Source organism: Dasypus novemcinctus, chromosome 13 (assembly GCF_030445035.2).
Source record: "Dasypus novemcinctus isolate mDasNov1 chromosome 13, mDasNov1.1.hap2, whole genome shotgun sequence".
In the NCBI taxonomy this organism is placed as follows: domain Eukaryota; kingdom Metazoa; phylum Chordata; class Mammalia; order Cingulata; family Dasypodidae; genus Dasypus; species Dasypus novemcinctus.
The window spans coordinates 91,253,459-91,278,331 of NC_080685.1; the positions used below are offsets into that span (position 1 = coordinate 91,253,459).

Genomic DNA, 24,873 nt, shown 5'->3' on the forward strand with positions numbered 1-24,873 from the left:
TCATTTCTGAATATTTTGTGAAGCAGTGAATAATTTAGATTATGTACTTGAAAGTTCTGCACGTGAGAGGCTGTGGCAGAGTCAAGTCCAGGTAGACCTGTGTATCCCAGGCAGGCCACAATTTGAGGCTGCTTCAGTGCAACATTTAGCACTTCTTGGGTAAGAGATAAAATGATTTCTGGAATGAAAAAATATTTATGTTCAAAATAAGGAATTTATGCCATGCACTGAATACAACAAAATGTTTAAACTTATTTGGAAATTTTTTTTTTTTTTAAATCACCAGTAGCTAGAGAGTGCTAGACACCCACACTTAACTAACCAGGAAAATAGCCATAAAGTTTTCTAAATTAGGTTTAAAATTTCTCTTTTGGTTGGCCAAATGGTTCTCACTTTTCTGAAATTTCTGTGTTTTTTTCCTAGTTTTATTTTTTAATTTTTCCAGGTCAGACATTTTCTTGGGAGCCGTACTGTAAGATTTTATACTAGACAAGAGAATGTAACGTCATCTGCAGTGAGCAGCACTAGGCCGGGCACTGGTCAGTGTCAGCGCACAGCTGACTTCAGGAGACTGTCAGTTTGCTGATTTCAGGGTGGTGATGCCTGTTACTGCCAAGCAAAAGTATTGAGGAAGCTGGTGCCCGGGAGGTTTGTTTCTACAAGTCTGGTGGGAGACACTGTCTATTTCAGTAGAGGATGGACCTTTTGCAGCAATGTAAGGTGTCTTATGAGCAAAACGGAGATGACCTTTGCTCATAAACGATCTTTCTGATCGTGTCAGCGCTGTTCACGTTCCTTGTCTGGGGCACCCCGGGCAGCTGCTTCGTCTCACTGGGCATGGAGGAAGGCAAAGGGTCAGAGCGACCAGCGGCATTTAAACCCTCCGAGCCTCAACGAATGGTGATCTCTCTCTTGTGAGAATTAGAGACTAATGTTGACGTGGTCAACGAGGCTATTGCTACTTAAAGGTACACTGTACAGCAAAATGCCACCCGCAAAATCAACACAATCATCCCCTTTCCTTCCGTGAACCCTCGGGGGCCTTATTAACATATTGCTGAAGAATTCGTTTTAGAGGCCTTTTATAAAAGGCTGACTTCTGAGGTCAGCAGACATTTAGCACACAGTCTATGCTACCTAATGTCATCAGGCGCATTGCGGGGCTGTGCCCTGGGTGGCCGGTGGGTCCCAGCACAGGCACACCTGGGGTGCACTGACTGCTTCTGTACCTGCCGCTCAGAAAGATTCTTGGTCAGAAATGTGCAGGCCTGTGTCTCGAGGCTACCACCCTCTGCACACAAAACTCCAGTTGAATGGAGCTGAGGCGGTGCTGGTGTATTTGGGGACACACTGGGCTCACTTCCCTGCTTAGAACCGTTTTCCCTGCGGGACGGTTGCTTCTCCTCCCACCTTCTGCTGGCCTAACTCCTGTTCTCAGCTCAGATGTGTCTTTTTCCAAGAAGACTTCTCTGACCCCTGAGACTTGCCCTTTCCATCTGTCTGTTCCCTTCGCACCCTTAATTTAGTCCCAAGATTAGTGTCCTGACATTGCCTCACCACTGGTCTACCCCCTCACACACTTTACTGTTGGCTGGTCTTTTAGGGTTTAATACTTGCCAGGCACGGTGCTTAGTGCTGTACGTACATTACCTCAGTGAAGCCTCATACCAATTCTACAAAATAGGTATTAGTGTCGATGAGGAAACTGAGGTGCAGAGAAGGTAAATGATTTGCCGGAAGTCCCACAAATATAAGCAGAAGAGCTGGGATTTGAATCTGGCCCTGTCTGACTTCAAGCTCTTTGAAGTCCACTGTCAATTTCTTCAGGGCTTATGGGGTTTTAGCAAAGAGGCGGCTTGTAGTAAATACTCCACGAATAATAGTGATTCTCATTTTATTGTTACTAATTGGACTCCACCAGAATGTAAGCCCCTGGAGGGAAGGAATCTTGACTCCTAGAGCTCACGCCCCCCAGGCCAGCGCCGTATGGGGCCAGAGCAGAACTTCCTGGAGAGCAAGGACCCCCACTTGGCTCCTTTGCTGGCCCTGGACTACTATCTAATGCTTCGCAATAAATCACGGATGTGTGTTTTCTATCACACAATCTCTGAATTTGAGAGATTGTTTTCATTTCTTGTCACACCGAGTAAGGAACGGGCTGGGCCTGCAGAGGGGCCCAAAACACCAGCCGAAGCCCGTTTTGATGATACACACAGGAACCACCAAACACCTAAATAAACGTCCTCTTTATTTTACCAAATATAATTTATCAGTTAAGTCGACATTTGTCAATTCAGTTATAGTCACTATAAATAATTCTCTTAAGACACAGTTTTGTAACTTTTTAAGGATACAAGAGGAAGCCAACGTCGCTCCTTGCAGCCAGGCCAGAAGTACATGCGGTTTGTGCAACCAGGGGGAAAGAAACGAGTCTTCCACGAACGTCTTCATTTTCTTTCCCTCTCACCCCGCCGTCCCCCTTCTGCTCACATACTCAGGGCCTGGGGCACGCCAACCTTTCTGTCTAGGCAAAGGAGGACACTTCGGAGTCCTCCAGGAGAGCCTGGACCAACTCCAGTGACGAGGAAGGGGTGCGTGAGTGGGGCAGGGGTGACTGGGGATCACGGTGCACAGCCTCAGGGGAAAAGGAGTTGGTTTTGGTGCCTGGACAAGACGAACCTGTGTGCTAGTGTGTTCTGAGGTTGAGGACAAGACGAAAGAGCAGAAACAAGCCCGGGCTGGTGTTAATGAACTCTGTTGGACACAACCCCGGCTAGATAACCTCTAAGATCTTTCCAGAAGGTGGCCTGGGCAGAAATGGAGGGAGAGAAGAGACAGTCTCTGGAGGTAGGGGGCAAGTTCCTGGAAGAAGGCCTGACGACGGTAAGAGGCAGAGAGAGTTGTTGCCTAGAGGGGGGGCCTCTAGGCTCCAGAAGGTAAGGGCTTAGGGGGAGACTTCTAATGGAGAGGCTAGAAAAAACCTGCATCCAAATGTCCAGATTTGTACGCGTGTGAGTGTGGGCAGCTTTTTGCTGTGCTCAGAGCAACGTGTGGGGAAGATGCAGAGGTTCCAGTTTTCCCCCAATCTAATGCCAGGCAGAGAAAAGTGGAAGCAGCCAGTCGATGTCTAGCTACTGGTTCTGAATCCTTTACTGGGTGCCTGATGAAGAGAGGTGGAGGGAAGGGGAGGGAAGTGAACGCTAGTGGAGCAGTGGCGCTTAGGGGCTCTAGCTGTGGCCAGCATTGCAGAGGTGGGATCTAGGAGGAATAAAAGAGGCAGGTCCTGGCTTGGTGGCATAGACAAATACTTACAGAGAAAACTTTCTCTGCTAGACTGAAAGAGGAACAGTAGCTGTGTAACCTGGGGAATGAGGCAAGGTTAGTGCTGTTTCCCTTACCACTGGCTAGTCAGTGCCGGACAGTGCCTAATGCATACTAAGCACTCAATACAATATTGCTGATGGAATATGAGACCAGGCCTTCAGATGAGCTCATCTTGGGGAGGCTGCATATTTGTTGAATGAGTGAATGTATGAATGAGGAACATTTGTAGGCAGAGGCCAAGGGAGAGAAAAACTGACCTTGACAGCGTGACAGAGTAAGTGATTTTAGAAAGTGACAGAGTTCGAGGTGACCACACGTGATTAAGTCTTCAGGAGGAACTGCAGAACGAATCACCCCTGGCTGCCCTCAACCCCTGGTCATGCTCCACATACCCACGCTCAGTCCCTCATCTTGGAACACAAACTGGCAGGCTCTGGGGAGGGTAGACACTTAGTGAGGAGGGCTGAACGACAAAGAATCAGTCCTCCAGGATCTTGGCAAATCTGTGGGTGGACAGAGGTCAACAGGGGAGACCAGGTCCCTGGTCATTTCCTCCTGGGCGGAAAAAGATCAGGAAAGGGGCTGTGGTGTTAATCAGGCACTGGGGTAAGAGGCCTGTCTGCAAGATGAACGGTCAGCCCACCCGCTCTTTCTGAGAGTGGGAGGTTTCGGTCCAGCGAACAGGGCTAGGAGAACAGGGCTTGGAAGCAGCTGTCTCCTGCCCAGTACTTTGAGGTTGGTCCACTTTTAGAAAAGGAGGTATGTGTGTGGGGGTAGGGAGTGGGGAAGTGATGTTTATCCCTCTGTTCAACCAAAAAAGCAAGCCAGAAAGCAAGCAAGCAAAGAAAACAAAACAAAACAAAAAAACCAACCAAACAAAAACAGCAGAGCCCACTCACAAAGGGTTTCTCATTGGGACCAAGACTGAGGTTGCTAAACAAAGTGTCCCCAGATCCCAGACACCCCCACTCCCCACGCCAGTCCTCCTGGAGGCACCCACCATGAAATTGCACTTGGTGATTGTCTCAAAAATCTACTTGCACTGCTCATCTCCGTCCATCTGTCCTTCCTGAATTCTTGCTATACAAACTTGGCTCAATGTATAAAAATTCCCATTGAAAATAATGAGAATTCTGTATCAAAGGGGAGTCATAGAGGTGGGAATATGGGATGGGGTAGAGGCAGGGGAACAAAAGAAAAAATTCAAATAGAAAAGTGCAGAGGGGTGGGGAGAAGGACCAAGCTAGTCCCCAACATCTGTGTCACGGTCCCCAATGAGCCAGAGGACGTGGAAGCTGAGTGCTAGGAGCCCAGTGCCAAGCAGGTCCCCCAGAGCTGTCAAGTATGGGATGGAGAAGTTGTCTGGGTCCAGGCCCCGGCCCCACATCCAGTGCACCATCCAGTCTGCGATGTACAGGAGAATCAGCACCTGAAGAGACAGAAGGGTCCAGCCTGTAGCCTTCCTCTCTCCAGGGGGAGCCAGAGGCCACACAATCGGACCCACTCATTGCATCAGAAAGCTTAACGATCCACAATCCACCATCTGGAACAGCTGGTTGTTCTGCTCTGCTATCTCTAGGCCCCTCCACCTACCAGTTACTGACTTGAACAGACAACAGGCCTAACAGGAGCTCTTTAAAAAGGAGAAGGCTGCTACCACCTGGGTCACCCATGTCAGCATTCCATTCTGCAACCAAATTTACCAAACAAGGGACTTCCCAACTTAAATCCTGCTTGTTGCAAGGAGCACAGCCCTCTTGCCTGTAATTCTGGGTCACTCCATTCTTGGGTGACTCCAATTCCTGCCCTGTTGGCCTCTCTAGGAGCCTGGCAGCGGGGTGGGGGCTGGAATTAGCTTTCTCTACAGGGATTTCTTCTCTGAGCAGAGTGCAACAAGGACAGTGTTTGAGGCTGCTGCCGGGAGGAACAGTTGATTCCCCCAGGCTGGCTTCCTCTTGCCTCCTTCCACTCTGCTCAAAGAATGCAAGAATATTTTATTTTAATATTAGTCCTAGCAAAAGCAAGTCAGCTAAAGATAAAGTAGGCAATGCCTACCAAATAAAAATATAATTCGGATTATCTTTTCCCTTGCTGTCTTTTCATTAGGACGTGTAATTAAGAAAGATTTAGATTTGAACCCTGCTAGTGGTCCAAGGATTAGCGACAACAGGAGCTTGTTAGAAATCCAGACTCTCAGGCCCCACTCTCAATCTGCTGAATCGCAATCCACATTCTCACAAGATTTGCATGTACTGTTTTTCGTTTTTTCAAAAAAAAATTTTTTTAATGAGAGCTGTTGTTTGACAAAATCCCATGCACTTTTAAGGTGGAGATGCGCTTGATCTAGAATACTAAGGTGGGGCACACCTGCATCTTGAACATACTCTGAACTCCCTAATTGACTGTGTCTGTGTGAGAAGGAAATGGTTTCTAACAGTTAAGCTCCAACACAGTCATTTGGGAGGTTTTACTCTTGACTGTATTTTGCAAATACTGTGGTATGGAAATTCCGTCATGAGGGCTCCGATGCCGGAACTAGGGCCTCTTTGGGACTGAGAAGCCAGAAGTGATACCTATTTTTAGGCAAATTTGGTTGCTCTTCGGCCCTCTCTCCAAGAAAGCCAGAGGTTTCAGTCCCAGCACCCTTTCGCCTTCCCCACTGCCCTGCACAAAGCTGCCTTGTACTCCTGTGCCCTGGCCTTGGGTGAGGGCCAGCCTCATAACTTCACACCCTTTCCAGCAGCTGCAGAAGAGTCCAAATAAAGAGTGTGGCCTGGGAAGGGAATGACCACAGCTGCTCCCACGTTCCAGCCTCCCGAGCAGGCCCTGGGACACACGGCTGCGCGGCCGCACAGGGGTGAGGAAGCACCTTCCGCAGGGGCTCCGGTGCCAGGCTCTGGCCCTTCACAGCCTGGAGGAGGGAAGAGGCCAGAGGCTCCGCCAGGGTGTTCGTAAAGCTTAATGGAGCCAGTGCTTATTGTTCCTCACCTAGGCCCCGGGACAAGCCGGAGACCTCTAGCCACAGGCCCTCAGCAAAAACTCCTCCTCCTCCCCTCTCCCACCGGATGTGGACACTTCACCCCCCTGGCAAGGGAACAAGGGTGACTTGGGAAATCGCTGCAGGGAAACAGCATGAAGTTGATTCTCAGCCCAGCCCGTCCTAAGATGTCCTAACACAAAAGCTTTCTAAAAATTAGGGGGTGGATGGGAGGGTAAATGCCTATCAATAGAGGACAGGTTAAAATTATGGCCTATGTATATAACAGACTATAATACAGCCACAAAATATGAGTGCACTTCTATTTATGTATTGATATGGAATGATCTCTGAGATAAAATGCTAAGTAAAGAAAGCAGAGTGCAGAGCACTGTATAAAAAAGGGGAAAGTAAAAAAAAAATGTATGTTTGTAAAAGTATAGCATAAGCTGAAGGATACACAAGAAACTGTTAACAATAATGGCCTGTGAGGAAGAGAAGTGGATGGCAGGCGAGAAGGCAGAAAGGAAGACTTTTCACTGTATGTGCTATTACCCTTTAGAGATGGTGAACCACGTAGCTGCTACTACCTATTCCAAAAACAAATGTACATGGGAAGCGGATTTGCCCTAATGGATAGGGCATCCATCTACCACATGGGAGGTCCGCAGTTCAAACCCCGGGCCTCCTTGACCCGTGTGGAGCTGGCCCATGCGCAGTGCTGATGCGCACAAGGAGTGCCGTGCCACGCAGGGGTGTCCCCCGCGTAGGGGAGCCCCACACACAAGGAGTGCACCCGTAAGGAGAGCCGCCCAGCGCGAAAGAAAGCGCAGCCTGCCCAAGAATGGCGTTGCACACATGGAGAGCTGACACAACAAGAGGACGCAACAAAAAGAAACACAGATTCCCAGTGCCACTGATAAGGACAGAAGTGGTCACAGAAGAACACACAGCAAATGGATGCAGAGAGCAAACAACTGGGGGCGGGGTGGAAGGGGGGAGAAATAAATTAAAAAAAATACATCTTTAAAAAAACAAAACAAAACAAACAAATGTACAAAAGTTGAACAACAAGGGCAGGGTTGGCTATGAAGGGGTTGCAGGACGGAGATGGGTCTGGATCTTGATTGTGGTAAAGGTTACAGGAATCAACATATGATAACATTGCATTAAAAAAAAAAGACAAAGAAAAAAATTAAAAACAAAGACAAAAAAATTGTATTGAACTACACACACACACACACACACACTGTAAACCTGGTGAAATCTGAATAGGCTCTGCAGATTGTTCCAGTGCTGACGTCCTGGTTTTGATATTGTACTACAGTAATGCCAGATGCTACCATTAGAATCTATGGGGCCTCCTTGTATACTTTTTTGCACCTTCCTCTGAATCAATATTTCAAAAGAAACCGTTTAAGAAATGTAAGACTGTAAGGGAGAAAGCATCAGAGAATTCTAGAATGGCAAAGAGGGCAGGATCTTACAGATGATCTAGTACAGTAGTTTAGACACTTTTTCAAGCTGTGGAACCCTTTATTCAAATGAACTCTCCTGAGGAAGCTCTACATGTAAACTGGAGCTCCGTCAGACCAGGCGGGGATGGCACCCAGAACCCACCTCCCCAGGAGCTCAGAACCACAGGGCACTGACTGAAAACCATCACTTTTGGTCCATGGCTCTCGATTTACAAATGTATCAGAGGCGCAGAGAGGCGAAGCAACTGGGCCCAAGTCACACAGCACGCTGTGTGAACGACAGCCTGTCCTAAGCCCAGATGCAGAGAACGAGGCAGCAGGATGGCTGATGGGCCGAGGCTGGGCCTCCCCTCCCATCCCTGCGGGGCAGCCCTGGCCCCTCCCATGCCCCTGCCGGTCTGGACGTACCTGGAGCAGTGCAGCTGTCATGTAGAAGATGATGAAGATGAGTGTGAGGGTGGTGTGCCCGCCCTGCATACAGCTGATGGTGTAGAGGAATACTAGGTGTCCTGGAACCACGAGGAGGAAGAGGACTCGGGCCGAACGAGAATTCACATCTGGGGGCCAAGGGAGAGATGGCATGAGGGGGACGGGAAGGAGGAGCCCTGCCCTCGGAAGGCCTTTCAAAGTCAGGAGGGCCCGCCCCACACTGCGTCTCCCACCCCGGAGTCCCCAGCTTCTAGGACGTCCCACGAAAAGGGTGTCCTGTCTGCGCGTGCTCTGCCTTCCAGAACAGCTGGAGCAGCAGCCTGGCAACAGAAGGAAAACTATGTATCTGGCCCCCAGCTTTTTTAGGGGTGGCCCTCTCCCTCCAGGGCTGGCCTGGACCCGGGAGTCTGAGAATCTGCCATTACCGGGGCTGAAGAAGGTGGTACAAGGACTGGGGCAGCGGCGAGGAGCTTGCTCAGAGTTCTCCCCTGGCATCCCATTCATGTGTAGGAAGGTGGAGATGCGGCTGGCCTGGACTGCCACCAGATTGCCCCCGACTCCTGCAGGGACACACAAGGGCTGAGGCATGGGCGGGGAGAGGGGTGATCCTTTCGTGCTTTGTCTTGTATCAGTAGAGGCATCATCCTGTCTTCATTAGGGTCTGTGGGGGCATCATGCATCTGTTCTCCAGTCCCCAGGGGAAGAGTGAGACACTCAGAAGGAAGACAAAGACCCCGCCCCTTCCAGGCTCCTCCCAGCTGCCCGCTACGGAGAAGTGGTGGTCCCTTGTGCCCCTGCTGTGGCCAAGGGAGTGCTGGGAAGGGCGCGAGAAGATACACGGACTCACAACCTGCCTTCCCCACCGCTGCACCGTGTGCATCTGTCTGCCCCGGGAAGGAGGCTTTCCCTTCCCTCCCGCCTCCTCCACTGCTCTAAGCAGACCCAGGAGCCAATGTCAAGTATCAGGCTTGAGCTCTGAACTCTGGAATTGGGGACCTCTCCCTGGAAATGCTCCTGTTTCGCCTCCCACCCCCAGCCTGTTCCCCGGTCCCCTCTGCACTGCACCGAGCCCTGGGGGGCTGCCTTCTGCAGATGGCCAGTCCACAGGCTGACTCCTCCCTTGGCTGCTTTCACATGGGTTTGTTCAATGGGAGGCACCAGCAGATCAGGGGGCGGGAAGAGAGATCTTTCTTTCCTGATCCCTCCCTGCTTTCCACAGGAGCTTATCCCCGTTGGGGGCCTCCCGTAACACTACTGTCCCCCTTGGAGCCTTCAGGTCTGGAGGCTTCCCACTGTGGCTCATCTCTTTATGGTCCTTAAACCCTGCTCGGTGGACAGTCCCTTCCTCAAAGTCTCAAACTCTCTGGATTCTCTTGAGCCTGCTGGAACCCTGACAGATACGAAAACCACCCCCTTCTATCCGCCTTCCCTGCCCCTATCCTTTCCCCTGGGCAGCCGATGACAAGACCTCACCATTAATCACGGGCGTGAAGACAGCCATCCCTGCAAAGTTGGGGTCTGAGACAGTCTTGTCCAAGATGAGGCCTCCCACGCTACACAGACACAAAGACAGAATGACACAAAGACCAGGGAAGGACTCGGCTCCCGTCTGGACGGGAGGCCCAGGCCCACTGGCCGTGGGGAGGAGGAGAGGCCGCAGGTGGCTCCCAGGAGCCCGTCTTCCAGGCCTCGCCTCCTCTCGTCCTCACTCGGCACAGCGCCTCCATCCGGGCCGGGCAGCCTCCCCCGTACCCACCCCCACGCCAGCTCAGGAGCAGCCTGCCCAGCAGGCCTCTGCCTTCTGCCCTCTCAGCACTTATTTCCCCTTCTGGGAGCAGTACTGGATCCACCTCTCTCAAACTCAGGCACTGTGACTCAGGTGCCATCGTTCATGACGGCCGGGTCCCAGGCCCACCCCCCAGAGCACCACATCCCCAAGGGCCATGGGGAAGGATTCAAGGGTAGCCTGTGAACCGAACAGAGCCGGTGAAGCTCTGTTCTGGGACTCTGTTAGGGCAAAGACTCTTCCCACTGGAACTGGTGGGAGCAAGAAATGCATATCCTTGGCACTGCCTGCAGGTCACTGCAAGGAAAGCAGAGCCAAGACCCGGAGCCTGCCAGGGCCCTGAGGAGACAATCTGAGTCCCCCAATGTGGCTGTGCCATTTTAACTTGCAGAAGCCAATACTGTTTGTCTTTTAATTAAACCCATTTCAGATAATCTCTGTCACATGCAACAGGACAGGTGACTGACACACACTTGAGGGCATTTCCAGGGTCTGCGCCCAATTAAAAGGGAGCCTGTGGCAGGGCGGGGGTGTGTACCCAGGCCTGAGCCTACCTGCTGATGGCCATGGCAATGATGACGGGCTCCCAGCCCGAGTACAACACCTCCCTGGTGGCTGGGCTCCGCCGGGCCAGCACCACCCAGACAGGCAGCAGGGCCACGAAGAAGGCGCACACCAGGGGGTAGATGTAGCGCCAGCCATCTGGGAGAGGCAGAGACCAGAGGGGAGGTGAGCACCGTGGACCCCTGCTCCCAGCCTCCGCCTGGCCTGCCCCTGCCATCCGGGTGAATTTGAGATCAGGACTTAGCTTCCCCTCTCTAAGATCAGGAGATGCTACACACTGTGTTCAAGCCAAAAGACTGAGAACGTCAGAAGAAATCTTTGCACATTGGCAAAACCACGACCATCTCTCCCAGTCCTCCCCCGCCCCAGGAGTCCACCCTGGCCACCCCCTTGGCAGCCTCAGCCTCACCCTCCTGCAGGTAGAGTCCCCAGCTGATGCCAGAGAGCAGCGCCAAAGTGATGAGGTCGCCCAGGCTGGCGGCAATGGGCGTGGCCACGTTGTCTGGGTTGATCCCGATTTTCCGAGAGCCAATGATGACCCCAATCATGATCATACCTGGTGAGGAAGGGGAGGCAGGCAAGCTGAGAGGAGATAAAGGGTTTTCAACAAACAGAGAGAGAGAGAGAGGAGGCAGCAGATGAGACCTCTGGGGTAGCCTTCTCTTACTCCCAGGCCCCACTCTTGCCCTCCTTACCCAGTACCAGGGAGGCAATGAAGGCAGTAGCCACGCTGCTGGCACAGAGCAGGAAGGCATGCGGGATACTGAAGTGGCCATCAGGGATCCAGCCAAAGACGACGGCTGCAATGGATGCCAGGAAGCCCACCACTGTGGCCTGCACCTGGGGAAAGGAGGGGCAACTCAGAGAGGCCTGGGAGCAAAGAGCTTCCTAGCTGAGGTCACTGAGCTCTTAGCCAGACCTCTTCCAGTAGCCCCAGGAGGCGGGCTGTGGGCTGGACTGTCCAGTCCTTGCAGGCTGGGATGATGTCTTTATTTATTTAGTTTCACACCAGACACTAGTCCCGGGCAGTGCACGCCACAGGAGGCCAGTGCATTTTACTGGCTGAATGAGTGTCCTTCTGGGGATTGGGTTGAGGTTCAACAGAGCTGGAGACTTCTGTTCAGAGTCGAGGCCTGGGCCTGGAGAGGGAAGAGTCCCACTCTGGAACCTGTGTGGCTTCGTGGGGAGATGGGGCAACAGTGGGGGAGGACAATCCAGAACTCCTGAATGTCTCCGATCGCCAGGATCTGCTCCTACAGTCAGGACCAACGCCCCTTACACCACCTGAGCAGAGGAATGGCCTGGGAGATGCTGGGCTCCCACGAGCTCTTCCCACCTTGGCTGTTTTCCTGGGTAACCTGGTTGCCTCCTAGAGCTACTTGGAGAGAGGGCAGCTCAGGAGGATGATGGAGCTTCACGCAGGAGCCAGCTGGGGCTGGCCTAAACCTTTCGGAGATTCTGACTCAGGGGAAAGCTCGGTCCACCCTCTCTAGCCCCTGCTCCCTTACCTGGATGAGAGCCATGTTCCCCGTGATCATCCGCCAGAGCTCCTTGGGTGTGTCCATGTGCCCAATGTTGGCCTGGAAGAGGGAGGGCAGGGGGCTGGAGCGCAGGCTGGAAAAGGCCCCTGCCTGGATTAGGAGGCAGTGCACGTGGCCTAGGACATGACCTCCAGGGAAAGGGGTCCTGGGGTGAGAGGAAAGCGCTAAAGCGCCTTAAGCTCCTGCAACTGGGGGGGCGGGCAGGGGGATTTCAAGGCCACCTCCTGTTCTCTCCTCCTCTCAGGACACCTGTCGAGCAGAGGAAGATCCCTCTCTCTGCCCTGTCATCTGGGCAGCTCATTCCACATGGGTCAGAATGACCCAGTCCCTGGCCCAGAAGCCAGCTTGCTATCCTGGGGAAGGAAAGGTCAGCTGCTGGTGCAGGACTGAAGCCGCGGGAATGTTTGGGGAGAAATGACGTGGCATGGGCCACAAAGCAGTGGCAAGTTGGGGTGGGTTCACCTGGCGGCCACTTCTACCACATTCTCCAGATTCTCAGATGTGCAGGGATACCCCTGCCACCTGACTCCCTTGGCTTCCCACCCCATGGACCTGTATCTGGTACTGAGCCTGAAGCCTTGTGGTTGATCTATGGGGCAGGGGGGAGCGATGAGCATCCCCTCTTTCTCCTCCTGTAAAGAGGAGCAAGCTGCCATGGGGGAGAGGGAAGGGAAGGGAGAGGAGCTAGGAAGGTCTGGCTCTGCTCCTGCCCAGCTGGAGCGTGGGGCTGGAGATCAGAGGAGGCCCCCATCTGTGCGGGCGGAGGGACCAGCGTGGTGCCTGCCTGTCAAAGCTGCACAAACAGTCACGAGGCAGGTGGAGAAGCAGGGGGTGGGGCAGGAGTCCAGGGATGGCTGGGACATCTAGAAATCGAGCCTGGGAATCACTCTGGGCAGAAAGCCCCTGCCCAGGAGCAGGACACCCCGCCTGGGATCTCCCTACACCTGCCCAGCCTTCCCACCCAGCCCCACCCTGCGGGCCTGAGCGGCTGAGAAAGAAACCGCCCGAAGCCATCTCCAAGTAGGCTCTGTGCTCCCCACTCCAACTAGGACACTCACCGCGGTGGAGAGCCGCGATGCCAGGGTCATTTCCAGGTTTCCCTTGAGCCCCAGCAGTGCAGGCACCAAGATGAAGACCTCTGTCACCTTCTGGAAGACTTCCCAGTGCTACAAGGTGAAAACAGAACCCAGGCATTGCAGTGCCGGAAGGGATGGCGTTGAGGTTGAAAGATAGTCTGAGATCCGGGGTGCGAGGAGGAAATGGAATCAGCAGGGAGCGAGCACACCAGTCGCCTCTCCTCCAAGAACCCTGGAACCAAACCAACTCCACAGGTTCTCCAAACAACACCCCTGCCTTCCGGCTACCCGGGACAGGGGAGATGTGGAGGGGCCCTTTCAGACCCCGACTTCTTCGCCTGCTTCCCCAGAGTCAGGGGAGAGGGTGGTGAGGACTTGTCCAGCCGAGCCTCTCCAGGCTGCCTTACACCCCACAACTCTGGGGCAACCCCCCTTCAAACTGCAGTCCCCAAGCCCTTTGCCTTTAGTCCAGTTTCTCTGCGGCCGCAGCCTTGGGTGGTGTTGTCTCAGCTGTTGAGCGCTGGGCTCCACAGGGCTGGGGCTGAGCTGATTAGCGAGTTTGTTTGGTTTCTATCTCCAAGGGCTTTGGGTCTTGGCACAGCAGCTCTCCTGAACAGGCTGAGTTCAGGCTATGGCTCCCAAACTTCTGAATTCTGGTTTGCAAAAGGCTTTTTATTCCCCCTCTGCACCGCTGCCAAGATAACCTTCCCCAGTCTCTCAGCCAGGAGAAGCCAGTGTACCCCTAGGGAAAGAGCCCTGGACTTGTGGGGTGGGGGTGCCAGGAGGCCTGGACCCTAGTCCCAAGACAGCCACTCTGGGCTCACCTCCCGATTTCTTCACTGTCTACCATGTCCTGAGAATGTGCTAGGCTAAGTGCGTCAGTGTATCTTCTCATCTCCTCCTCTCAGCGATGGTATCAGGAAGGGGCTATTTTCACCCCGAATTATAAATGAGGGAACTGAGGTTCAGGGAGCAGAGAAAAGACTGGAGCATCCAGGATGGGTTATTTAGAACCACTTTAGTGTAATTTGAAACAGAGGACTTGCAAGAGAGGCTGGGATGGTGGCCGCCTCCTGGCCCTGATGGGGCAATGCTGAGTTTCTTTTCTGTGTTTTACGAAATGGAAAGCTTCCAGGTTGGGAGAGGGAGAAGGAGGCAGTCGGCTATATATATACTTTGGTTAGAGCTTCACAGCCAGGGAGGCAAAGTGCCGAAATGGGCAAAAGCCCCGGCCTGAGACTTGGAGGAGCCTCATGCTCTCTCCCCAAGGACGAGGTGGGAGACCTTAGCCAAGTGACAAGGACCGCAATTTCCTACTTTCAAATGTGTAATTCAGGGGCCAGATCAGATGGTCTCTAAAGGCAATTCCAGCACTGACGATCCATTGTTAAAAATGAGCAAGGATATTTGCAGGGGCCAGAGCTAGAAACTGGGGGAGGCTGGGCATGGGAGGGGGACAGCAAGCTACAGGCAAGGGCCTCTCTTTTCCTTTCTGGCTCTCTTAGTGGGGGGTGGTGGAAAGGGGAAGCCTGTCAGGGGACCCCGGGGGAGGGCTCATTTCATCAGGGCCCAGGACTCTGCTTCAGGAGGCTGGGAAGCCCCTCCCTGAGGCCTCCCACCACCTCAGCCACAGTTGCTGAGCTTTTGTGGCACCCATAGGAAGGGCCAGCTCCTTCCACATGCAGGAGGGATGGGAATCCCTTCTCGCCCACGGGACCCTCAGAGAGGCAAGGGGTACAGGAACCAGCGCATGGACAGAGCTAGTGGATATCACCAGGGGCCCAGCTCCCTGCGGTCGTGGCCTCACTCTCCTTCCTTGCCCAAGCTAGACAAGCAGCTCCACAGAGGGGAAGAATTCTCCACCTCTAATTTTCTCTGATGAGTGGCTGACTGTCAACTCTCCAAGCTGCTCTCAGAGTTGGCCCTCACAGTCCATCATCACCATAAAACATCTGCTGCTACCTGCTTCCCAGCTGCCAGCTCAGTGAAATGCTTAGCTCTTCAGGTAGGTGCATGCAATGTCTATGTATTGACAGAGGGGAAAAGTCCAGAAGGAAATACTCCAAAGGTATGCAAGCAATCTTTTCTGAATGGTTAGCAATGAATGCTGCTTGTCTTTATTATTACTTAAGGAAAAAAATGTATAAAGCTCAGCTAAGCTGAGCTGCTACCATAAACATACCCAAATCCCTCCACCTCTTAGCACACACACACTCTTTCTTTTTAATTACACGAGGAACTAGAAGGTATGGGGCTTTAAGTAGTGATGGGATCAGGGACACACAGGCAAAAGGGAGCGAGGCCTGGGGAACAAGCAGCCACAACAGCCCCTAGCCAAGTCTTCCCAAGCCTGGCAACAGAGCCTGGAACTGCACAGTATCTGCCCCTAGACCAGCTGACGGCGAAGCCCGTGGATCAGAGTAACCAATTTATATACATATACTTTCTCCAATGCTCTCAAAGATGCAGCGCAGGCAGGGAAGCCTCTGGCACGCACACACATCAGCTCACACTCCTGCAACGTGCTCGGGACTCTAGGAAGGGGATGCTGGGAGGCTGGTGAGGTGCGTACAACGCAGTAGGGACGGACAGTGAGTATCTCTTCTTCCTCCTTTGGCTGAGGTCAGGCCCATCCTCCTCGCCCTGGCTGGGAGTGCCTGCCGCTGAAGTCAGACCCGTCTGCCAAGCTGCCACCCACACCTTCCTGCTTTACTGGGGATGGAAAAGGACATGTTCCAGGAAATGCTGCCCAGCTTGGGGGAGGGGGCAGCTACAGATTTTCACTGTTATCTCTGAAAACGTGGGTCCTCATCCCCTTCTTTCTCTATCTTTGGGGAGGGGGCTCACGGGCCTCTGATCATCTGGGGGTGAGGGATGAAACTGCTCCCCCATCCTCAAAAACAATCCTGCTTCAAAGCAGTCACCTAAACCTTGCACCTCAGTGGCCCTGCTGGACCTCCTGCTCGTCCTGCCTTTTCCAATCCCTCACCAACTCCACCCACCCCCTGCACCCCAAAGCTCACATACTGACCCTGCCTGCCCTCAGGAATTCCAGTCTGAGCCTTCTGCTCCAGGAAGAAATGGGATCAAGAAATTAAGAAGATTTTAATCTCCAGGTACAAACTCTGAGCACCAGGCTGCAGGAGAACCTGGGGAGCTGGGCTGGGGTTGAACTTTCTGGGTGAGGAATGAGGCCGATCAGATTAAGGAACTCCAGGCTTCCCCTGTTGGAGGCTTCTCACCACAGGCATCTTCTAGTGTCCAAGGAGAAGGGCCTCGAGGCAACCCCTGGCTCTATACGGCTGGACAAAGTGTGAGAAGAACATGCAAGTCCTGGCAGCAAGTAGGGCAGAGGCATGGGATGAGGACGGGATGCCCCAGAGAGATCAAACCTGAACGTCCTTCTCAGAGATGCCAGTGGCCACGAGAGCAGGACACCCATGAGGGGAATGCTCCTTTCCCACTCCACTTCCTACCTTCATCTTTGTGGACTCTTTCATATACAACGGGGCAGAGAAGCAGAGGAGTATGTGTTTGGGGAGTGGAAGTCTTCTTCCTTTGGGATGCGTAGCATGTGAGTAGCAAGTTCAAATAAGAACCCAGGGGTCCCATCTGTCTTAACACAGTTGGAAATCCCAGTGAAGGTCAGGAGACCACCTCCTGCCACCCTCATCCCTCATAAAGGCTGGCAGGAAAAGGGAGTGAGAGTCTCTGCTGCAACTTAGGACCAAACTAGCGGGAGAGGCACAAAGCCCAAGCCCTTCAAATTCCAATCTTTCTTTCCCTCGAAGGTCACAGGAACGGTTAGCCACTAGGGAAGTTGAAGTGGATCACAGACCATTTATCTATCTTCTATTTTTGGCCAGTATGCCAGCCCGTTATCTCCCTTCAGTGGTTGGCCGTGCACGTTGGGTAGAGGGGAGAGCAGATAAGAAGAGAAAGAAGTGGGCGTCCAGGAAAAGACTGGGTGTTCTGCAGTAGTGGGGAAAGCTGGGAGGGGGGGCAGGGGAGGCCTAGACCAAGGACACATCTGAACCAATAGGGCCAACACAGACTTCTGCTCAGGGCGCTTTACAGCCAACGTCTCCAGACGGTCCCAGTTTCTTATGTTCCCCAGAATCTCTGGCTCACTGAAGGCCACCTTAGGGTGGGAAGCCTTAGGAGCTGTTCTGCTCTTCCTGAGCCCAGGACTGTAAGTCAGCCTTTTTGCTCCCCTGGATGTGGAATAAGACTCTCCCTGTGGTCCCATGTCCTGGCCCTTCTGTACCCTCCCGTGATGTCACTGCAGCCATGGGCAGGACCTGCTCTAGCCCAGCTGCAGCAGACAGGCTGGGGGAGGGGGGCAAGGACAAATCAGCCTTTGTCATTCACACCAGCTGGACCCCAGCTCCAGGGTGAGCCTAGGTACCACACCGAAGGCAGATGCCTGCCCTTGGTGGGCACACTGGGTGGGTTCCAAACATTCCCTGCCTAGGCCTCTCAATGTCTCAGGCTTATGGGCGTGGGGTTGGGTGGGGCAAGATATCAGAGGGTTTTCCCAGCACTAGTCACTCGTTCCTGCCCTTTAAGAACTTTTGATCCTGCTTGCTTTAGAAGGTAAGTTCAATTGTTATCAGGTCCACTCAGTTTTGGGTGGGTAAGACAAGAGAGCAGACTCATTCCAGAGTCTTCAACTACGGCCATGGTAAAGGCTACAGAGGTTAAGGGCATGGGCTCTGGAGTCAGATGGCCAAGGAGAGCCACCTAAACTCTCTAAGCCATAGATTCCCTCTCTCCAAAATGGAGATAATCAAGCTTCCTACTTCAAAGGCATACAGAATAGCCCAACAAACATTCACCAGCACCATTATTATTTATCAGAAAATAAGACAGGGGAGTGGATGGAGCTCAGTGGTTGAGCGCCTGCTTCCCATGTATGAGGTTCTGGGTTCAATCCCAGTACCTCCTAAAAAAAAAAAAAAGACAACTTTCCCCAGCTCACCAATGGACTCCTTTGTAGGTACTCACCAGAACTCAAAAACTCTCAAAAAAGGGACAAAGGAGGTGGAGAAAGTGCTACCCAGTCCCATTTCTCCTCCTCCCACTATCCCCACTCATGGCTCTGGGAGGAGGGCAGCCCCTGGAAGGAGGAACCCAAAGCTCACTTTTCCAGCCCCAGGCTGCCTTCCTAACCAGGCAGGAACAATCCTCAAGGTAACAGGCTGGGGGAGAGGAGGCAGTTCCAAGCACTTCGGCAAGTCATAAACACCCTCTTCATGAACAACCAAAGGCATGGCCCAGGGTTCCCCAGAAAAGCCTGGGTGAAGTGGTTCAAGTGGACACTGCTGAAGGGACCCCCTGAAATCAGCCACCTTCTGTTCCACTGGGATATGGGCATGGTGAGACCCTCCAGCAAGACTCACTGCCTGATTTACCTGCATCACCTGTAGGTTTGGCTTGGCACAGGGGAGGTGAGGCTGAGTTCCATCTATCGTGGGAGACTGCATGGTTGGAGACCTACTGTGGGTTCCAAAGTGCAAAGGCTAGATCTCCTTCTGCCTCTGAATTTCTCCAAGTACCTAAAACAGAGCTGGGCACTTGGCAGGAATTGGATATACACTGCTGATGAACTTAGATAAACCCCGCACCTTCAGAAAGTTCTGTGGTCCTTACTGTGCTCCAAAACCTCTCGCTTGGAAACACAACTTTACCTATCTCTTGGGAGCTGGAGGTTCTGGGTAAGCCCTGACTCACATATATTAACACCGCTCTTCTGGCTCTCAGCTTCCAGTCCTGACAATTCCTTTCCTTAATTCTACCAGTACCCTCACAAAGAGCCCTCTTCGCTCAGGGCAGGTTCATAAAAAACAGGTGATGAGCAAAGAGGGGAGACAGTTCTGCCCAGGTCTGGTTACATTTTGTCCCAGCTTAGGCTACATAATTAGCACTTTTAGGCCTTATGGCAAACTCCCAAAACATGGATTAGACAGCATGTGCCCACTCCCACCAGGAGATCGTGCCAAGGTTACAGGCAGAAAAGCAATACAAAATGCCTTTAAGAGCCTTCCCACTTAATTTGAGACCCTCTTGGCAGCCAGACAAATTCCTGCCCAGCAGGGTGATAGAGGGAAGGCTTGAAACTGAATTTTTTCATATGGGTATCCTTGAAACCCCAAGTGAGGATAAAGAAGGCATGCAGGGGCAACATGGGCCCAGCAGGAATGCCCAGCAGGGAGGGCAAGAAATCACCCTGTTGCTTCTCTCCTCTTCCAAGCCTGGATTCTGGAAACAATTTTGCTTCAGTTAAGCAATACTGCCCTGACCACCTCCCCAGGCTACTCGGCTTCCTCCAGGCTTCTGTAGAAAGAAACTAGACCAAGAAGAAATGGAGGACATGATCCAAAGGGAAACAGTATTCTAGGAAGCAGCAGCAGCTTCTGACTTGAAGGTGGAGACCAAGCTCCAAGAGTCTCCACTGCCCTGCAGGAAACGGTGGCCCCAGGTCCTACCTGCACAATGTCCAGCACCATGCCAGCAGCCACCGTCCCGAAGCCTGCCAGGAGGAAGGGAAACAGCACTTGCAGCCCGATGGAAAAGGAGGTCTCCTTGAGCGGGGAAGGTGGCGCGGGGCCGCGGTCCGTGCTGACGTCGTCACTTTCATTGCTCTGGCTCCCGTTCTCCAGCAGGGCGTCCTCCTCCCGAACCCCCTTGGCGTTGGCCCGAGACTCAAGCACTACCACCTCTACCCCAGCCCCGTCTGGCCCCAGGAACTCTGAGGTCCCGGGCAAGGACTCGCGCCCGGGGCCATCGGACGAGCAGGGTGAGGCAGCGGGGCCAGTCCCGTTCAGCTGGTGGACGTCCTTTGGCTCCGGCTTGGAGGACATGACGGGAAGGGAGGAGGGGAAGGGGGAACTTTCCTCTCTTTTTGCGCTTTCTCTCTCCCTCTCTAACTTGGGAGAGAACTTAGTCTTGGGGTGAGCCCAGGCTTGGGCGCCGCGGGACCTCTTCCCACGGCTCTCCGTTCCCACCAGGTGCTGCAGAAACTGATCTACCAACAGGCAGCCCCATCAAGCACTGAAGCCGCAAGTTGGAGGGAAACAAGAAACTCCTCACTAAACGAAGCAGCCAGCCACTAGGGGAGCAGATGCCTGACTCCAGACAGCCAGCGAGGTGCTGGGGGGCAATTTATCTGGCCTCTTAGCTTCTTTGGTTCTCGGGGCAGGCGTCTCAGAGCAGGGGGCATCCAGAGTAGAGGAGCCCGGCCAAGTCTGGGATGCCCTCTGGAGCGGCCCCTCTTTCATGAAAAGTAGCTTGAACCGAAATCTTTCAGAACCCAGGCGCAGCCTGGGGCCGTGGCTCCCTTCTACTCCTCTGGCCGGGCTCCTTCAGCTTCCCGCAGCTCCTCAGGCTCTGCTGGTCCCAGGGCAGGGTCTGCCGTCCTTCCTCTCTCTTCCAGAAATCTGCCTTCCTGGGAACACCTTGGACCGCCCCAAATCCCTGGTCCTTGAAGTCACGGGAACCTGTGTGGAAGACCTTACGAAGGAAGGAGGAAGCAGAGAGGAAGAGACTGTTACAACGCGGGGACGGACAGCTCACACAGCTCAAAATTCTCCCCCACGGCAGACATAAGGAGTCGGTTATTTGCCCCCCTCTGTCCACGTCGATTACCTAATCCTGCGCTGCCACATCTGGAGGCCCAGCAGATGCAATCCCCCCATCCTCCCGGCCAGCAACCTGCCGCCCCACAGGGATCACCACAGTGTCAACAACAAGGAGATCTGACCAGCCTGGGACTGGGAAGATGCTGGGCAGGAGACGGTGGCATTGTCTTCTCAGCTGAGCAGGGACGTCCTCGGGGAGATCCCTTCCTGAAGGCCCATTAAGAACCATGGATCATTTGAGTGCAGTCTCCCAGTGGGGTCAGTGACAAATGTAATCACTCACTCCCTGCCACGCAGCCACCCTGCTGTAGAAGGCGGCTGTCCACAGTCACAAGCAGCAACAGCAATGACAGCCGCACAAGGCAGAGAGACATGGAGAATCTGACCACTGAGCAAATACCGCCGGCCCCCAAACACCCCAGCCCTGAGAAAAAAATTCCAGGCCTTTCTGGGCAGTGGGGCAAGCCTGCCAGACAAAGGCCAAGAGCCAGAGGCCTACCCACTCCTGCCCTTGAGAATCAACAGTTACAAAGAGCTCAGACGCTGACTCGCGTCCAGGACTCTGTCTCTTCTCCCTCTGTCCTTAGCCCTGTGAGCTTGTCAGACAGGGAGGACGGAGTGATTTCAGTTTGAAGGGAAAGAAAGGAAAACTATTGATTATTACCTACACCTTTCCGTCCCCTAGGATCTCCCTATTCCCCAGGGTTACTGAGAATTGGACTTGGTGGAACTCTATAAAATGAAAAACAGGAAACTAAAGCAGCCAAAGCTGAAATGCACTTGCTCCTAAACCAGGGCATGTCTCTTTAGTTGGAAGGGCCCCGCTCTTCTTGCCTGCGGGAGTCTCCGGGCCTGGGTCCCCCAACCCCCACACATCCCATTTCAACAGAATAATTTTTACAAATGAAAAAGAAAACCAGAATTTCCCCAGGTAGGAGGACCAAGTCCTTAAGTATTCCAATCACATCACAATTAGTTTGGGAAAGGCTGGAACAAACCTCAGTAACTGGCCTACGGAAATGGTTTCCTCTTTCCATCAACTCTGTCACCAACAGGACTCCTTTTCCAATTTCATTTAACAGTACTGTGGTGCTTTCCAGACCTCTCCTCTGAGATCCAGGAGGGACCTCTGAGCAAGAGACTCCACTGTCCCTAGGCCTGAAAAGTTTCTGAGTCCGGCTACACCCCAACCTCCCCTTCCCCCCGACCCACCTTCCTGGCAGGCCACTTAACCTGAAACCGGCCTCGCAGGAAGGAAGTCCCTCACACCACTCTCCCCAGTAAAGAGACCTCACACGGGTCTAAGGCCCTTGGATGAAAGAAGCAAAAGTGAACCAGGACACCCTATCTCCTCTTCCCAGGCGGGACAGAAAAAGAGGACCCATTTTAGTATCCCCGAACCCGGAGGGGGGGGAGAACTAACTGGGTGGCCTCCCCCCCCGCCTCTTCCCGACTCAAGACTCAGCGAATGCGCAGCGCGCCAGGACTCCCGCCCTCCACCACTCACGCCCCCCCTTCCCCTTCCCCGACACCCTACAGGACTGACCTGCCCCTCGAGTGGGAGAAAAGGGGACGGCTGGCGTGAGGCAGCAGGGGCCCGTGGTCTGGGGGGTGCTGGGTACCCCCTCTTCTCATCACTCCTTCTCCTCTGCGGTCCTTCCCGACCCCCGGCGTGCCCCCCCCACCGCGACCCCCCAGCCAAGGCGAGCGTCCAGCCGCACCCCCGGCTCGCTACATTTCGCCTCCGCGTTGTGACGGCGAGGCCGCAGCTCGGCTTCCACAAGGAGTAAGTGGCCGGGGAGGGCAGGATATACCGGCCCGGGGAGGGGGTGGGGACCCGGACGGGGGACTCTGGGGCCGAGCGCACTCGCCCCCAATCGCTTCTTCCCCGCTGCTCGGGCCCGACTGGTTGGCTGCTGGTGGCAAACGTGATCTGGGGCAGACTGGGTGGCACCCCCCCTCCATCAAAACTAGATTCTGGACGGGCAACTGCAGCAGCCAATCGGAGGCAGGGGAGAGGGCAGGCTGGGCCTCGGCCCGGCCCCTTTCCTCCGCTCGGAGCCCCAGAGGCGTGGCGCCGGGGAAACGCAGTGCGCGGGGTGACGGGAACTGGAGCCGGCGCTCGGTACCCGGAGCTCGCGGGTCCCAGCGCCCATCGGCCGGCGGCCGGAGGTGCTCGCCGCCGCGCGCTCACGGCGTGGTGCCCCTCCCTGAGGCCCTCGCCGCCGCGCGGGCCGCTTCTCTAGCCTTTTAAGAGCCTGTGCGTGTCTCCGCTTGCGTCTTGAACGGCTCCCTCGACACACTTCTGGCCTTGGAGAAGACGGAGAAACCTTCGACCAGCTCAGAGCCCGCGGGCTCAGGCAGCCTTGCCCGTGCTCCTTCCTCGCGCTGCGTACCCGGGGAGAACCGTCCCTACCTTGTTGTTGGACAGAGCGCCTCTCCCGCGGGCCTGCCTGTCCGCGTTTCCGCCAGATTTCGCGTTCCTCTAAGCAAACGGCTCAGCCTATACGCAACCCGCCTTAATAAGTCCCAGCCTCGAAAGGGGTGGGGATTGGCGGGAGGGAGGGAAAAGAGGTCAGGCGCGCGGCTGGGGTCCTGCGCTCATCACCTGAGGCTCGGGCGGAGCGGAGCCTGGCTTCCTTTGACCCACCGAGCCTGGTGGCGGCTTGGGGAGCGATGTCTCCATCCCGCGCGAAATGAAATCCAACTTTCCCTGACGCATCTTGTGGGATCAAAGAGGGGTGTTCCCATGATCGCCTTTTGCCACTTCCTCCCTGGGCTATCTCCACCTCGCCCAGGCAAACTCAGGACCAGTTCTCTTTGGGATGTTGTTGTGCAGGGTGCGTGACCTCCCGCATAAAGGAACTCCCACCCCCAGGTTTTCCCCTCTTGCCAGTGGAACCCGTGACCAGTGGTTCCTTCCTGCCCTTCTCCTCCTGGGGTGTGGCTCAGGGGGCGTTCGAGCCTGACTCCAGACCCCCGGGTGGGGGGTGAGGCAGAGACGTGCCTGGGGAGAGAATACTGCGCTGGTTATGAGGCTTTCAACCGCCCCTTCCTCCTCTGAGATGCACACACTCAAGAGCACACACAGCCACCTGAGAGGGCAATACCTTTGGGCAAGGATGAGGTTGACAAATACATAAACAGGACGCTGCCCGCCCCCCACCCCCCGCCCCCATCCACTACACCGGGGATTATGCCCGCTCAGCTGCTGACGCGTTTTGTATGAAGGGCCTACAGTCTCACCGGGACCCAGGAGAGGGAATGGCAGTTTCTTAATAGAACACCAACTTTGGCTTAGACACAGGGGCTTTCTACATGGAGATGAGAGGTAGCTGCTAGATCAGGAAACATTGGGCCAGGTTAAAAAAAGATCAGGTTTGTGTGTTGGGGTCTGGGTGGGGAATTAAGGCTGATGTACCCGGAAACATCTCAGTCAGGCTGGAGACAATTTCTGCCCTGCTCTGTTCACGTCCCCCATCCCTTTGATCTTGCCACTGTTCAGTCAGTCACCTGTTGGTAAAATCTAATCGCCTTATCCCCTTCCCTTCTTCCATTTGTCACCCACCTGGAAACAGTTTCCCTCTCCTGAGGACACTTTTTAAAAAGTAAGGCATACAAGACACATGAGAAAGTACACAACGCTTAAGTGTACAGGTTGACAAATTACGAAACAGTGAGCATACCCATGTAACCACCACCCAGATCAAGAATTAGATCATTACGGGCACCCCAGATGCCCCCGTCTTACCCCCTCCACTACTCCACCCTCCTTCCCAAAAGGTAGCCTCTATCTAACACTACAGATTGGTTTCATCTGCTTTAAAACTTTATAAAAATAGGACCATAGAGTAGGTATTATTTTGTGCCTGGCTTCTTTCACTCAATAATAATATGATGTTTGTGAAACTCATCCATAACTTTGTGTTTGCAGTAGCCCGTTCATTTTCATTGCCGTACAGTATACCATTAAATGAATATACCACAATTCATTCATTATTTTGTTGGTGGACATTTGAGTTGTTCCCAGTTTGGAGCTATTAGGAATAATGCTGCTA

The 24,873-nt window shown here is 53.8% G+C and overlaps 1 protein-coding gene across 3 annotated transcripts; it reads right to left on the reverse strand.

The window, feature by feature from the left end:
- Nucleotides 1-2,231: 2,231 nt before the first annotated feature.
- Nucleotides 2,232-23,361, reverse strand: SLC41A1 (solute carrier family 41 member 1). Of its 3 annotated transcripts, none has more exons than XM_058275096.2 (11): nt 23,232-23,361; nt 19,664-20,687; nt 13,158-13,265; nt 12,067-12,138; nt 11,254-11,398; nt 10,968-11,114; nt 10,549-10,696; nt 9,682-9,761; nt 8,634-8,768; nt 8,188-8,336; nt 2,232-4,753 (listed from the first exon to the last, which is right to left on the reverse strand). In XM_058275096.2, the coding sequence occupies exons 2-11, from the start codon at nt 20,036-20,038 to the stop codon at nt 4,568-4,570; spliced, it is 1,545 nt and encodes a 514-aa protein (XP_058131079.1). In that variant the 5' UTR covers nt 20,039-20,687; nt 23,232-23,361; the 3' UTR covers nt 2,232-4,567. The 3 variants fall into 3 exon arrangements, with proteins under 3 accessions (XP_058131079.1, XP_058131077.1, XP_058131078.1); XM_058275094.2 differs by lacking the exon at nt 23,232-23,361 and adding an exon at nt 22,362-22,794; XM_058275095.2 differs by lacking the exon at nt 23,232-23,361 and adding an exon at nt 20,938-21,304.
- Nucleotides 23,362-24,873: the final 1,512 nt, after the last annotated feature.